The sequence below is a fragment of the Rhea pennata genome, chromosome 8, assembly GCF_028389875.1.
Source record: "Rhea pennata isolate bPtePen1 chromosome 8, bPtePen1.pri, whole genome shotgun sequence".
NCBI classification, from domain to species: Eukaryota; Metazoa; Chordata; class Aves; order Rheiformes; family Rheidae; genus Rhea; species Rhea pennata.
The window spans coordinates 28,981,277-28,997,719 of record NC_084670.1 but is presented as its reverse complement, the minus strand read 5'-3'; the positions used below and the strand labels follow the sequence as shown (position 1 = coordinate 28,997,719).

The 16,443-nt window shown below is 41.9% G+C and overlaps 1 protein-coding gene across 2 annotated transcripts in view; it reads left to right on the top strand.

Moving 5' to 3' along the window:
* NTMT2 (N-terminal Xaa-Pro-Lys N-methyltransferase 2) overlaps positions 1-16,443 on the top strand; it is a 31,716-nt gene that overhangs the window by 4,397 nt on the left and 10,876 nt on the right. Inside the window, exon 2 of one of the 2 annotated variants that reach the window (XR_009959123.1) lies at positions 127-203. Coding sequence is in view for 1 of the 2 variants with exons in the window: in XM_062581613.1 (XP_062437597.1) it covers positions 10,776-10,929 (154 nt within the window). In the remaining variant the exon portion in view is untranslated. Of the gene's footprint in view, positions 1-126; positions 204-10,775; positions 10,930-16,443 lie in introns of those variants that run through there. The other variant, XM_062581613.1, reaches the window with a different exon arrangement.

Here is a 16,443-nt window from a genome sequence, read left to right as displayed (position 1 = left end):
AGAGTCAGTTTTAGACTCATCGGGAACCCAAATGGATGCTAAGAGAGATCTTTTATCGCTCACATGATCAATGAACTGTAGTTCTGTCTGATTTAGTACACCTTTTGCTCTGCTTTCCCTTTCCAGAACCAACTGTGGCGATGAGGCTAGAATGGAAATTGGAAGAACTTGTGCAGCAAGACAATGCTAAAAACAAATGTAAGGTAAGTGAGAGACAGCTAGGAGCTGGTGACAAGGTGAGTGCATGGGGGCTGTAGCTGTGTTTCCTTCTTTTTTAGGAGAACCTTAAGGCTGCACTTGCTTGCTACGTAGACAGGTCTTGTCACTCCACCTAGGCCATCAGTTCTTGGTGGGATGATATCAGACAAGCAGAGTGCTCCAGGATATTTTCCTTTGAGTACCCTGGGGTGCTTACTAAAATGACTCTGACAAGGGCAGATAAGATTTGCAGGCAGCTTGGCTCTGGAGCAGTGGGGATTCCAGGTGCTGTCCTAACTGGTTTAGCACAGAAACAGCCAGGGAGATTGCTAACTATGAAACATGATGGAGGACTAGCAAGTGTATGTCAGGCTTTTGTCTGAAGAGGATAAAAACCAAGGGAAAGGAGGAATGGGCACTGGTCTGACCCTCCTCGGGTAAGAGAATAAGAGAGTCCAGGAGTTCTGCTCTGGTAATGACTTTCTCATGAGCTTCTGAGTTACAATAGTGGAAGTTTTACAATGCTGTTGAGCTGTGTGTTGAAAAAACAATCCTCCAGCTTTCAACTAATTTAGTTACCATCTGTGAGCTGTTTAGGTAATTCCCCTCGTTTAGCTTTCCCCATTTAATTTTGCTAGGTATGCCTTTTCTTCATTACACCTCCTTTACATTTATTCGTACAGGCACAGAGTAGCAAATAGGTACGTAACTCAGAGGATTTTCTACAGTGTTTGTCACTGGTGTGCTTTGAGGGCAGAAAAAGGTAATGCTAGATTATTGTAGCCCAACCACACCTTATAGTAATTTTGGTTTGTGGACCTGTAGTCTGCTCTGTTCTTAACACAACAGTGAATTTTAGACACATACAGAAAGTGCAAAATATATAAATAAAAAGAGCTTCATGCAATTAAACTCCAATACTGGCATTTTTATAGATATCCATGTCTTATTTTATGCTTTCTGTACAAAATTCAGTTCACTGTTGGGCTTCAAATTTTGAAATTAACTTGCTAAGGTTGTCCTTAATTCACCCAGGTCAGGCTAGTATTGCATCCCGTATTATGCATTATATTTTCCTGCAACCCGGGGCATATCAGTTATCATGGCAAGGCATAGTGAGGTAAGTTAATTAATTCTAATATATGCTGGGCTCTATCAACTAATGCTGAAGAATCCCAGAAGAAGAAAAGAACTGTAATTGTACCAGAGCTATCCTGTGTTTCCTATAGTTTCGTCTGGATTTTTTTTTTTTTTTTGTATATTATATTGTCTTGTTGCCAGTGTTCATGGTCTCTGAAATTAAAAACATTGCTCATAAAAAGGATTACGAGATTAAAAATATTGCTCATAAAGAACATGTTGATCCTCACTGGAAGGATGACAGACTTAAAAACATCAAATTATTGATGTCACCAAATAAAACTAATTTAAGAGATAGCAATGCATTTTTAAAGAAAAAGTAGGATGTGTTAGATTTACAAACTGTAAGAGATTTCCTTCCCAGTAAGCTCATTCTTCATTTATCATTTTATAATAAGAAAACCCTTTAAATTTAAAGTTAGCCTCATACAAATGTCACTTTCTAGCTTTCTTGCTAATCCAGAGGAAATATTATCCTAGTGGTCCCTGAGGTCCAATGTCTAGGTGTTGGATACATGATAAACTTACTTGAAGCTTTCTTAGTGAGATATAGTTCTCTGGAGACAGCTGTGGATTTAATTTTTCAAGGTTTAGTACAACCTAACCTTTTAAAAATAAGATTTAAGTTTCCCTTGTCAGGTCACTTAAGAGTTTCTTCTTTTATTTTCCTCCTTTTTTTTTTCTCCTCTGCTACTTGCCCAGACTTCTAATCTCTGGCCTCTGGAGGAAACATTTAACCATCTCAAACTTTTCATGTCTTGATTATTCTTTGTTTCCAAAGGACAATACGCACACTTTTTGCTTTTGAACAGTTGCAGAGTGAGAGGTCAGATAGCACACAGTCATGCAGACCAAATAGTTTTCAGTCTATGCATGTAAGTTTCTACTTTCAGCTCTAAACAAAAGCGTATTTTGAAAGTTTAGAGTCACTCCTCTGTGTAAGAATAGTATTTCACAAGAAGAGGTATGTATGTACTCTCTGAAATACGTGTTCCCATGTGTTTATGCTGTCCAGGAGTTGGGCTTAATCTAGTTTTCTTGCCTCTTGATACTTACCACTTATTTTTCTAGAAAATGAGTTTAATGTTCCAAGGCATGCACAGGATTTAACCAGATAGTTCCTGATATTGTGAAATTGCACACAGCTGAGAGACAACGTAAGGATGAAGGCTATCCAAGCCAGCAATTTCACAGATACACTGTATATGAACTGTAGAAGGTAGTATACTTATGACACTTCTGATCCAGTAAAAATGCTGCTTAGAGCTCCTTACCCCCTCCCATCTGTTACCCCCCTCCTTCTGGCAGGCCAGTCCTTCTTGAGAGCTAAAGGTGGCTGAGGCCTTTTAAAGTCACTCTTCAGAGTTGTTCCCTACAGTCAACCTTTTTTTTTTTTTTTTTTTTTTAAAAAGCTTTTTATGCTTTCATCAGGTCTTTTCTTCCTCCCTCTAATAACTTTTTAACATGTTAGCCAAGTGCAGTCACCATCGAATGATGTATATAGAGTCTGGAAAATAACTAATAGGTTTGTTCGAACTGGCTGCCAGGTAGGTTAGAGATACTCCACTGATGTGGGTTAAGCAGAGTTCAGCTGCTGGGCAGCAGTTAAGGGGCCAGTTACTAAGTGCACACTAGCTAGTGAGATGGTACAGGTGAATGGGCTGGCCAAGCTTTCCCAGAAGAGCTTGAGGCTTGCCACAGCCCATGCAGTTTCTTTTGTCAGGTGGATCTTTTGCAATATATGCCAGGTCGGAAGAGGTATGTGGGCTATTTCAGGTAGAAGCAGACACAAATTTAAAGGAAACAAAGCACTGTATAGCTCCACTATTCACAGACAACACATTTTCCAGTTAGTTTTAAGTGCCCTGACTAAAAGGATGTTTTCCACCACTGTTAGGTGCTTCTATACTAGGTAGGGAAGAGCATCAGGGAAGTGCCAGCTTGATTTTTGCTGCCTTAGCCAGATGGGAGGAATCCACAGAACTCCCATCCTGAGTCTTTTCACTTCAGCTTCTGTAATAGCCCTATGGTCCCATCTCCATCTCTGGCAAATTGCAGAAGATTAAATGATCTTTCTAACCTGTGGTCTGACCAAATCACTCCTGCATAACTATTATGCCTTGCACCCTCTCCTTCCTCATGTCAGATTTTTTTGTCTTATCCTAATGTTCCCACTCCAGAGAAAGGTTGTCCTGCCCTGGCATCACCACCCTCTTGTCAAGTCTCATCACTGGTATATGTTGTGATATGCCCAGAATGGGAGCCTTGATGCCCTGGTCCTTTAAGAGTTCGTGAAAATACCTAGTCTGCCTCTGTGAGGAAGCAGTATGTAGATGCTAAGAATTAGCTGAAACATAAGTTTCTTGGCAAATGGATTTAACCATTTCACCTAGTCATTGCTACTATTCACTGTTAGAAACAAACTACTGGGCAAGATGCATTTTGGGCTGAGCAGATGGGTCAGTCTTATACTTTGGATATGGTCCAGCTGAGTGAAAGTGGAGAGGCGTATTTTTCTAGCAGTGCTGTGTTCAGAAGTAGCTTTGATGGTGTAGTTTGCTGTCCTTTTTTTGCTTTGGAAGTGAACATAAAGCCTGTTTGAGAGACTACCAAAGCCTTTCTGGCAGTTACATAACAGAGCTGAGAGAGATCATCAAGACCAGCTTATCTCCCACTTGCCCAGTTTTCCCACAGGCTCTTCTGTATTGTTTTTTGTGCTGTTTCCTGAGTGTGCAACATTCGCTTTATTCTGACCCATCAAACCACTATCCCTTCTAGTCACTCCTTAAAACTTTTCTTATGTGCAGTCCACAAGGACTGAGACAGCTAGTCTTCAGACCTCCTTCCTCCTCCTTTAAAGAACTCTGTCTGCATTCTTAAACACAGAGCAATGAGGGATGCGTACTATGCGTGCACGCACACAGAGGGCTACAGCTGACTTGATCTTAAACCTACAGAGCCTGCCATTTGGCCAGAAGGAGATTTTTGTTAGCTTTCACCTAGAGAAGGAGCTTTATCATACACTTAAGCCAACAGAGGGCAATATACACAAAAATCAGTATCAAGAAGGAATGATTTTAAAAGACAGTTCTAAGCAGCCCAGCCCTTACTGTATCTGGAGTCACATATCACAGTGAAAGATGCATTCCATGCTGGACCTAAAACCTTCTCAGGCTCCATCAATTAAACCACCACATATGGAGTGGAAGAGACTCAGCAAGGAACTCTCACTAAGGTTCAATGAAAACCAGATGTTGTGGGCACAGCTGTCATGCTTCTTATCAAGAACGGCAGAGCAGTCCCTGCTGCAGTTTCATCAGGAACCCTTCCCTTCCTTCTCTCCAGCCTCAGCAGCATTCAGAGTCCCTAACCAGAACTAAATAAAATCCTTACAGCCAAAGCATGCAGGAGTCCTCTCCAAATATTGCTGTTTACATTAGCACAGTATTTGCAGATCTCCAAATCAGTGCTCCATTGTGATTGTCACCTTCCTTGCAGACATGATGGGACAAGCTCCCACTCATACCTAAGTGGCTTCACTCACTCCCTTAAAATGTAGTTGTAGTTTTGGCTCCAGAGCTAGAAGGATTAGAGAGGTAGAACTGTGTATTCCCTCCATAGGAATAAAGCTCTGGCCAACTTTATTTACATGAATTATAATGTATTTACCCATAGGGCTCACATGCTATGTTTTGTTGCTTTAGGTGGATTCCAGATTGCTAAATTCCAAATGTATAAATGATAACAGATTGCTGCTATGACTGTACCTGTGGAAGGGCAAGGGAACTGTGCAGGGTATGCCCTGAAGGGCGTGAGTCGTCCTGACCTACAGGCAATGAACTGTGCTTTGGAAATTTGGTTCAAAGAGAAGATCTCTCACGAAAGATTAGAAGTCCTATCGTAGGAATTGGGTCTCTGCCTAAGGACCTGTTTTGCTCTACCTTTACTTGGTCTTTTTGCCACAAAGTGATTTTGCAAGACTAACTAGTGTGCTGGTGACAACAGCATTATTATTGTTTACACTTGTAAATGATAAAGTGAAACCTAATTTACCTGAATTTAATTACAAATAAACAAATAAAGAAGGAAATAAACCTGTAAACAAAGCAAGACATTTCATTTGACCTCATATGGAATGTTTTTTCCTGTGAGCAAACAAGCATTTCAGTTTCTGGTCAACCCCAAACAGTATTTTTTCTCAATTGAGCACTCAGCTAAAACCAAATTATTTTCACAGTAATTCTTGTAAAGACTGCTGAGTCTAATTGTGCCTCTAAGTAGAGTTTAGGTGGGTGAGGATTGTGACTTAGTGTTCTGGACGTCAACAAGTCAGACAATTAGTGCTTTCATTGACATATTATGGTTTCCCAGACACTGGCATACACTGCTGCTCTGAATATGCCATTGAAGCTGCAGTCAGAACAACACAGACACTTGCTCTTGTGGCTGCAGAGAAGTCGGGTTACCATGTGCTGTCCAACCTACAGCTGTTCTTCCCTGCCCTCAGATTTGCCAGCATGCCAGCACTTGTATTCTCTGCTTATTCTTCTTCTGTCTCAATGATCATGTAGTTTTCAGGAACTTTTAAAAACATATCAGAGCTTAAAAAAGGAAAAAAAAAATACTTGCTCTAACATCTATTCCTGATACCATAAGCTAGGTCTGAGCATGAGGAAGAAGAATTCGTATAAAGGCTGCTTTAATATAAAGAGACACCTTACAGCAATCAGTTGGCTTGTCTGTGCAGAAATCAGATCGCATATCGGGTGTTTTTTAAGCAGAACACAGTATTTTAAAAGCAATTTTGATCTTTTGTGACCTGCATGATATGTGGAGCTAGTACACGTATTTTCTTTTTCTCTTCTGTGCAGCTGATACATTTCAGAAGTAGCATATACAGATCAGATCTGTGGGGACAGGTAGTTACCTACTAATGTAAGAGTAAACCCAGCTTCTCTTTAAATACCCTGATGCTCCAACAAGCAGATCTGCCTGGGATCTTGCAGTGACTCATTATGAGCTATCTGATACCTTGTTTTAAACCTGCCACCCTCAGGCGTAGATCAGCTGCAGGTATTTTAACAAGAAGCTTCTCTAGCTAATCCTTCATTTTAATCTGTGATAAATCTGATGTCCTAGGACTGCCCAATCACACAGGAAGAGGAAGAAGACAGATGGAGCAACTATTTGTTTAGCCACTTAAATACAAGCACATTCTTATTTTAGACCAGAAGCTGTTTGAGGTAATGGCTGTCATGCATTAGGGCTGTGTTTACACTTTTATTTTAGTGTAGGGCTTCAGTTTACCCTGAGGTCCATATTCCCTAGTGTCCTTGCTAACAAACAGGCTGCCTTTCTACCTTTGCTTTGGAAAGAGTCAGGTAGCCTTTGGGGAAGGGCAGCCAAAGTTGAGAAGCAAGCTGGCCCGCATTTCAGCAGTAGTTCCGTGAGTAGTGTGGGTGCTACTGTGCCCATATTCAAGCCCTACTCTTCTTCTTAATGGAAATACAGGCTATATTAGTGCATGAACTGTGAAGCTGTGAGGTAAATTGATACTGTTCCTGCTCAAAATAAGGAGTTAGGAGACGGTGTGAAGCTAGCAGAGTTACGAGTAGTTCTCAGCCAGAGACACTGAGATGCTGCTTTTGAGAAATAGGCAGAGAATATGGCACCTGAGTTTTTGGAAAAACCTAGAGTTGCTGTGGCTTTTCTCCAGGCACTTCTTGGCGTAAATCTATGTTTCTATATAATCTTAGACAGCAATAATAGGAAGTGCTTTCACAGTCTTGGTGCTGTTATCATTTACCTACTCTACTGTGCTAGTATCTGAGGACTCAGTGTGTTTCCACAGTGACCATTAGATTGTAAGGCTGTTTGGAGCGGGGACTAAGGCTTGGTTATATGCAAACAGAATAAATATACTCACTGTTTATGCCAGCTTCCATGGCATAAACATTTCCATTTCGTTCTTCTTGTGTGGGGCAGGCTACTGTGAGTGGAAATTGCTTTAAGACTATTGACAATTTATCAATAGCATTTGTAGCCAACATTCAGACTAAAAAACTAATTCTGTGAACTTTAGTTTCTGACAGATTTGTGTTGATTGGTTGGGCGTGGTAACTTGGAAAGAGAGGCACAGAAGTGCTCTTTCACCTTCCTGCTTGTGGGTTTTCTGGTGTCTCAGAAGGGCAACATTCACTGTGCAGAGTGACACCAGAATGGGAACTGTTTTTCTACTCCTTCTATTGTTTTGATGTGAACTTTGAAGTATTTTTGAGACCTCACATCTTTTTTTCTTTTTAGTTTATATGTTGCTTGGGGAAAGGGGAACAGAGAAACTCAGAGTTATAGGCAGAGATATATATAACATGACTACACTTTCTTCTTTTTGAGGAAACCAAGCTAAAGATATATTATGAGATGATGAGAAGCAAAGCATTAAAAAATAGGGAGTGACTGCCTGAAGTATGCCATGTTTCCCTTGTGTATATATTCACTCTGGCAATTGGCTAGATCCTCAGAGGTGTAAACCCACAGAGCTTTGCAGGAGTCTCAGCCTCTGGTGTGACTTCATAGGCCCAGAGGAACCCAAATGTGTGGGCCCAAAGAGCCCACACATTCTGCTTCTGCACGGAAGGTAGGAGAGACAGGGTTCTCTTCTGCCTTTGCCCTTCTTATCCTCACAGTGAATGCAAAAGCGTGGTTCCCTATGGGTCTCATGAGAGTTGCAGCCACTGGGAGCCATGTGGCTATGGCCCCAGCACCCTTACCAGTGTTGTCCCAGCTCCTGGTTTCACTAGGACCTACCAGGACTTAGGTTTCACACTTGGAATCACCCTTGCCTCTGAGCGAAGAGGTTGCTTTGCTGTACGATAGCCATTGCCAAAACCACAGCCATGACAAATGTAAACTGCAGTATCAAATGTGGAACAGATGGGCTCTGAGTTGCTAGGTGCATCTTACAAAGTGATCTTGTGCAATGTCTTTCCAAAGCATTAATACGCTGTCTTGGCACATCTGTCCCTGGGGCACTAACCGATGAATGACTGAAGAAAGGTAAACAAAGGTAAAGGGCCAGGTTTGTGAAGAAACCAAGAGGGCTACGCTAAGGACGCATCTGAGCCCATATTTTTCAAAATGAGTTGGAGAGAGCCTCTTGTTTCTCCGATAGGTACATAACTAGGAAGAAGATTTGAGTCTGAGTTACTGCAGGAGATGACTGGGATTTCTCAGGCCAGGAGAATGTAGCCACTCAGGCTGTGGCACCATAGGGTGAGAGCCGATATAACTAATTCCTGGCTGCCATGATCCCACGCTCTCCACCCTATCCTCCCCAGCACATTTTTGCCTTCCTTTTTGCACTTTTCTGGCACTTATTAGGCTCTACACTGTGTTGGTTCACTGTGCTGACCTGACAGAAGAAGACAACTGATACAGCAAGCTGAAGTGGCACATCAGTGACTTCAAAAGCAGGAAGGCAGGAACAGGGAGGGTAGGAACAAAGCTAGTAGTACTTAGATTACCTTCCATGGAACCTCCTCTGCATACATCTCTGACAGAGTACAGGGAGAAAATCTACATTATTGGTAAGGCTGCCGTATGGCTGTGGCCATATCACTTCCTCCTCCTCACCTCTATCCCAGGTGGTTGTTCCAACCCCAAACTGTTACACGTGACAAATTCCCTTGTGTCAGCTGCAGGATGGATTGGGGAACTGATCCAGCTTTAAAGAAAAATAAATACATTTTTCTGAATTACTTTTCAGGTGTATCAGTCTGTTCACCAGTGCAGTTGCCCCATCACGTAGACTGGAACAGCTGATGGAGCAGTGTGCCAAGGCATTTAGGTAGGAGTGGGTAGTGTGAGGTGATAGGAAGGTGAGAAGGGCAGTAATTTCCAGGGATGATTTTGCCCTAAATACTCTGTAATTCAAAACACACAGATAGAAAGTGACTGCTCCAAGGAAGCGAGTCATGTTGGAAAATATTCTTTAACTGATGCATTCCTAAATGCTGCTTATCAGCATCTGACATGGATAAAGAGAGCCCTTCTAAAATTGCACTTGATGCAGCAAAATTACTAGTGATTTTCCTTGTGGGAGGCCAGATCTTCTTTGTACTGTTCTCAGAAGCTTGATCAGATATTTGGCAGGAATTGCAGCACTGTCCAGGACAGCATGGCAGTATGACAACCTTTTTGATATGAAAACACACACTTTCTGAGCATGCATTGCTCAGTGATAGTGTGCTTACACTGCAAACAGTTGGATAAACAGCTTGAAAAGCAGAAGCCCTCACAGCACAGTGTGTGGAGTTCAGTGCAGTCAGCACAAAAGCTCCCATTCCCTGCCAGGTACCTTTGCAACTCAGGAGAGTCGAAGCTACACCACATGAAGTGTAAGCTGCTGAGTGGCAAACAGGGTTTTGAAACGGTATCTGCCTGTCCTTGTCTCTTAAGGGCCTGATCCTCTTCTTGGATGTGACATACTTATGATGTACAGCCCCTTCAGAAATTTACCATTCTCCATCCTAAAAGCAGTTCAGCTTTGGACCCTAGTCCTCCTATTCCAGAATTTTGTTAATGTAGTGATCTGAACTCTTCTTTTCCAGACAATGTATTTGTCTGAGTTTATTAATGAACAGCTTGTCTCCTTTTGTTCTTCTGTCTGTACTGTTAGCTAAAACAAAAACTCTTCTCCTTCCGGGTTTTACTGTTCCTGTCTTCCCAGACAGCAACTTTTTCCATCTAGTCTCTGCTGACATGATAGTAGTCTGTACCATTTAAACAGATTAAATGAGTCACAGCAGACTGATGTGCATAGATCATGGCTTACCTTACCATAAACAGTGGCAGAACATAAAGTTAAACCTATTTTTTTCCTCATTGCTTGCTATAATCATAATTTTTTAGGGCATATGATTTGTGTAGAGGCATGTCCATGTTCTCTCTTCTGGCTTTTCTTTTGGCTTCCTTTGCATAGGAAAAACAAATAGTGAGGGAGAGGCTGGGAAACAAAATCACCCTCTGAGATTTAGAAGAGATAGCTGGGAGACCCTGGATAATATCTGTGTTCCTTTGAAGTGAAGGCTAAAGAGATCAGGAAAAGAAAAGCATAATTGAATTAAATCCCCTCTTTTTCAGAGTAGATATACTTTTACCCTGGCTAAGCAATTTCCTGGTGGAGGTTTTTATCACTTTCTAGCACCTGCTGGTTTAGGAGGGCAGAGATTATTCTGAGTGAGTGCCAACAGCCAGTATTTCTCACTCCACTCTCGCCCGCCTCCTCCCCTTCCTCTGCTCTAGACACACACCCCAATATAGAATGACAGCACATTGCCACAGTTTAAATGACATTGCCTCTGTCTCTTCAGAAGGACAGGTCTTGCTGAGAGCACCAGCCATAGCAACTTTCCACCCTTGCAAAAAAAATCTTTGTCATGGCATATAAGGGAGCACATTTGGCTTTTAAGTCACGTTGGCATAAGACAGATGAAGAACTCTGTCGGCACAGCATGTCCTTTGTCTTGCATAAGGCGATCCGGAATGACTTCTTTCAAAGTTATCTTTATCTGCTGGAAAAGCTTCCTCTGGGTGAGTAACTGGTGGGCAAGAGCCTCTGTGTGCATGTGTGACTGCTTTCTGAAAAGGTGTTTCATGCTAGATGGCACAGGCAAACCCATTAATGACAATAAGTAGTTCTGAGGAGCCCTGCTAAAGATGAACCAGCAGTGCGAACTAGACCATTTGCTTTCTCTTTCTCAGCTCACTCCAGTTCAGTATCCTTCAGTACCCTCGTTTTACCTAAATACTCCGCAAGTTCTTGGCAGGGAAGGGAAGGGAAAGACCTCAAAAATAAAATCTGTTTTCTGTTGATGATAGTGTTAGACCCTTTTTTGTCACCATTAAATTAGAGCATACATTGACCTGTTTGGAACTTGGAAGGACAAATGCAAAAATACCAGAGCTGACAGGCCTTACTTTCTGTTGTCTGATACCTATTTTGTTTTCTCTGAGTGTGTTCTTAGCCTTGTCATATGTATTGCTTTGAGTAAGTGTTTGAAAGATAATGATTTTTAATTTTTTTTATCAAGCGCCTCTGTAATCTAAATCTTGACAGCAGGTTTTCTTGCCCGCTGTTTATTATCTGATGGGAAAATACCTCCGAAATGTTTGTTCATAGCCTAGTTTCAGCAGCAGCCTCTGGTTATAGAATGCCGAGACACTTATTTAGGTGCAGAAAAAGGATGTTCAGTTCTCATGAGAATTTGACCCTGAACTAGAACCAAAGCTCCTCAAGACAGCATAGCTAAAAAGAAGATTTCACTGGAATCTACATTATGTTATAATGTCACTTTTTTTTTTAGCAGAGTTATACAGCCTCCACTGAACATTAGAACATTAGTCATTTGAGATGGGAAGGATGTGTCTGTCTAACCTGCTGAGCTGCTCTTCATAGTGAATTCTTGAGGGCTGCTTCCTAACTGAAAGATCCATTTAGGCAAGTGAATAATTTTACCTGATAGTGTGAAAATACATGAACCACAGTGAAAACTCTGCTTAAGATACTAGAATTCAAAAATCCTGTAAAGAGAACATTGCCATGTTTTTTTAGTATTCAATGTGACTTTTAACATACAAGAATATCTGCAGCTATCTAAAATGAAGCTGGGAAGATAATTTCTCCTGTGCCTAATAGTGGGTAGATGGGAAAAATGGAAAGGAAGAAAAGGTGGAAAGGAAGGAAAGTTAATTATAGGTTCATGTAATCTCAAAAAATCTATGAAAATGTTGTTCTTCCATTTGTTTTGAAATGGACACAACATATTAGAAACTAAGCAGGATTTCCTACAATGTTGCTGTTAGTATAATTATTAATAGTCATTTAAAGCCTTTAAAAGGTACCATTATGAACATCTAGCCTAGAATTTCACCTAATGGTTCCTGTATCATGCTTGTAACTTTTGACTGGGCCACAGCATATGTTTGTGAAGACAAAAATACCTCAATTTAAGGGCTCCAAGTGACTGAGAATTCATCAATCCATCATTAAGCTGTTTCCAGGCCTAATTGCTCCACTGTTTTTAAATTGTGTTTTATTTCTTGTCTGAATTTATTTGAATTCCCATTCCCAGCCAACAAGTTTTGTTAAGCCTTTGCCTATCTGATTAAAGAGCCCCTCTGCCAGATTTTTCAGGTCCTGAATCATTCTTACAACTTCTCTAAACAGTTTTCCATATGTCAGCATATTGCCAGCCTATCCAAATTAGTTGTGAGTCAAACCTTCACATGAACCTGCAGTTTGTCTGTTACTCCATGGTAACTGTCATGGAATAAAGGTGACAAGAGAAAAACAAGCATAAATTGAAACAACAGAGGAAAAACTTTCTCCCCATGAGATCAGTCAGACTTAGGAACGGGTGGCCCAGGGAGGTTGTGCAATTCTCCATCCATGGAGGTTTTCAAGACCCAACTGTATAAAGTACTGAGGAACCTCGTCTGACTTTATGACTGCCCCTACTTTGAGCAAAAATTTGAACTAGAAGCCTCCTTAGGCCCCTTCCAACCTTGATTATTCCATGATCCTGTGCTCTAAGCAGTGGAGAGCAGAGAAAGTGTCAGGTCTGAGCATCTCTTCAGAATTATATTTTCCAATTCAGTTCAGAGTGCAACTGAAGAGAAATGAACTGAACTTTTCAGGCTTAAACACTAGATCCAGATCTCTCTACAGTTAAACCCCTTAAACAGCACTAAGACTGTCACCTAGCAGGGTAGTTAAGCATGTGCTTAGCTCCAAGCATCAGTAATAGCACTGAAACCAGGCCTCACATTGAAGGTTGCAGTGCAGCCCGAGGTTAGGAAGATACAAACTTTGCTTTGAGCTCTGCTAACTCCACACTCATTCCACCCCTCCCTTACTGAGTTCAGTGGTAGAGCACTTAGGCCTGTTTACCTATGAGCTGAGTATATCTGATATCAGTCCTAAATGTGTGTGAATACCGTTAAGCCCAGTGGACTTTAATGGAGCTATTCAGATGCTGAATATTATGCATGTTGTTACATGGCCAGTGGGGAGAGATCTGCAGTAAAAGACTCAAACGATCAGTCAACAGAGCCAAATATTGCAGTGTGTGAGGCAGATGTCTGGGTGTAAAAACTGCTTTGGGAGAGTTGATGTTCATCCTCTGTAAAACAGAATTTAAGTGATCCTCAGACCACAGTAGAAAGGTGGATTCCATCCTGGATGTAGATAACTATTTTTCAACTGAGGCACAAAGCAGATGTTGCATTTAAAAGAGAATACTCAGCCAATCTGGAATTAGTTAACTATCTTGCAGAAAGCAGTTGGAGCCACAAAGTAATGCTCACAAATAAAAACTTCAAAAAAAAAAAAAATATTTGCAACATTTGCTTCTGGCAAGAAAACTTAGCCAAGCAAACCCTAACCGTCTACTGCAGGTTGGAATTGCACCCAGTCCTCCTTGTTTAGTGCTCCTATTTCTCTGGATGTTTAGATCAGCTGTGCTGGGAACCTAGAAAACAAAATTTGGAACTAATCCATAAAAAAATGTAGAAATAATATTGTGGACTTTGCAGGGGAAAGGGCTTAGATAAATGTTCTCTGTCTAGCCCAGGGGTTGGCATTCAGCTCTGTGTCAGTGCTCTGCATCCAGATGGTGTATGCAGTGGCTCAAAATTATTGACTTTGATGAACATTCAGTGACACGTAGGGAATCAGTTTCTGTTCTCAGCCTGCTATTCCAGTGGGTTCATCTTAACTATCTCCACTTGGAGGTCTTGCAGCAAGTTCAGCTGAGAGACCAAGCATGTCCTGAGAAAAAGTTTCTTCTTATTTTATGAGAAACACTTCTCTAACTTGAAGCCTTGCAAGTCACCTAGCTTACTCCTGAAAACCTTGTCTGCAAAAGACAGCTACACCCTCCCACCTAAATCTCTGTGAGACTTGCAGGCTCCATTGTCCTACCCTGCCCATGCTGTACTTTACAAAGTACATTGAAATCAGATTGTATATCAGTAACAGATCTCAAAAGTATTTAATTTCCTGATACATGAGATAGTCCCACATGGGTCATGGAATGGGAGATGTCTCTGACTGGACAGGTTCTGTGATGAGGAAGTGTGCTGTAGCGGAGCTGCAATACGTAACTCCTGCCAAGGACATATGTCTTCTAACAGTGCTTTTTGGGGATAGATTCCTGCAAGCTGGCATTCTTCCTGCTTTGCAGGACTCTGGTCCTGCTGCAGGCACCCGAGTGCCAGGTGCAGCCAAGAGGAAGATCAGAAGTGAGGCTGATAGTCTGTGTCTGAAAAATTGGGTTGTGGAGTGCTAAAGTTGGCAGTATTACAAATTAATGAGAGGGAGAAATAACTCTGAGGGAGCAAGAGGTGGAAATCATCTGTATAGATCGCACACACCATTTGTGAGACCATAGGTCTGCAGGAGTATGATTTGGGTACAGTACCACCCTTAATGTTAGCCTGTGTCCTTGCATGCCCTCAGCTGGAGTACTTGCATAAGAAGATCTCTGCATAGTCTCAGTGGGTAGATAAAACCCCATGGATTAAATCCCCTGTGGTGGGATAAAACCCCATAGATTAAATCCTTCATTTTATCCCTATGGTGGATAAAACCCCAAACCAGAGCTGTTTTCAGATGCCAGTGTGTAAGGCAGGTCTCTGGGGTTGCAATGGACTGGGGAGGAGTCCAAGTCAGCTGGTGCATGTATGCAAATCTTGCCAGGCATCCTGTGGGTCTGATACTGGATCTGAGTGAGAAATTTGAGAGCACACACTAAAGATCTGATATCCTAAACTGCATATCATCCCCGTGTGTTGCCTTGGTCAGGTTTGTGTTTTGAGTAGAGGGACTCTGAATATTTGTCATTCATGCTGCCAACTGCTCTGGCACTCTGTCCTACTGTGCAGACAGCCTGTAAACACCTTTCCCTTCCATCCAGCAGAATGGGATAAATCATCATCCTTTGATAGTTCCGTTAAACAAGCTCTAGAGATCATCACTGGACTCTCATAAGAAAGGTCTTCTAAAGGCAACATCCAGGGATTCAGTTCTGGCATCTGAAGTGGGGGGAAAAAAAACGGGGGGGGGGGGGGGGAACTCAGGGAAAAGATGATGCCACTGCCGGGGAGAGATGGAGATCATTTACTCGAATAATCACAACCACCAGTGAAGTCTTTATTTCCCAGGCTCTGGGAAACACCCTGACCAGGTTGTGCTGTGGATTGACTGCTACCCCTTTCATATTAATTTCTTCAGTTAAATGGTTTCTTCTTATAATCAGTGGAGTGTGTAAAACCCCCAGGCTCGACCCTTGCTGGGCTCAGTGCTTGCTTGTGGTATAAATTTCTCAGGCATAACATAAATGTGTAATGGATTAAAGCATTAATAGTATCCGTTCAGCAGTTGACTTAAGCAGGTGATGACAAGAGCGGCTGGTAATACTGCTTTTGTTGGATGAAGGATATGCCGGGCATGCTGCTTATGTGTAACCCAATAGCACTATTCTGTTCTGAGTGGTCCTTGGTGGTAATTATTCCCTATCCTACTTCCTTTGTCCTCCCCTTACTTGCCTCCAGAATGTCATTCTCCTGCTGAGGATGGGCAGGCACACACTTATCATTCCCTGCTGAGCTTGTTTGCCTTCAATAAATACATTCTGGGCTTATATTCAGGGTCTGTGGCCTAGCTCTCATCCTCTGCATGGAGGGCGTAATTCCCTTTCCCCAGCCAGAGTAGGCAAACATGGCCTGTTCAGACCATTCTTAACAGTTATCAGCAGTGCTGCTACAGAAATTTAAAGATGTAGTACACAGAAGGCTAACTCAGAACAGCAACAAAGTACTGGTCCCTCATCCTTCTGTTTATTTAGTCTGCAGGGAGATCTCCATTTCCATTGCTCATAATCAAGAAGATATTTACTGCTTGATCATTTCCAGCTCCTTGAATGCACTTGGAATCGGCAGCAGAGCTCTTATGATGTAGAACAGTGTGCACAAGGACTTGTTTCCGGTGTAAATCCATCTCTTGTTATTGCTTAGCTTTCACACGTAGGCTGTAGTTGTATTTTC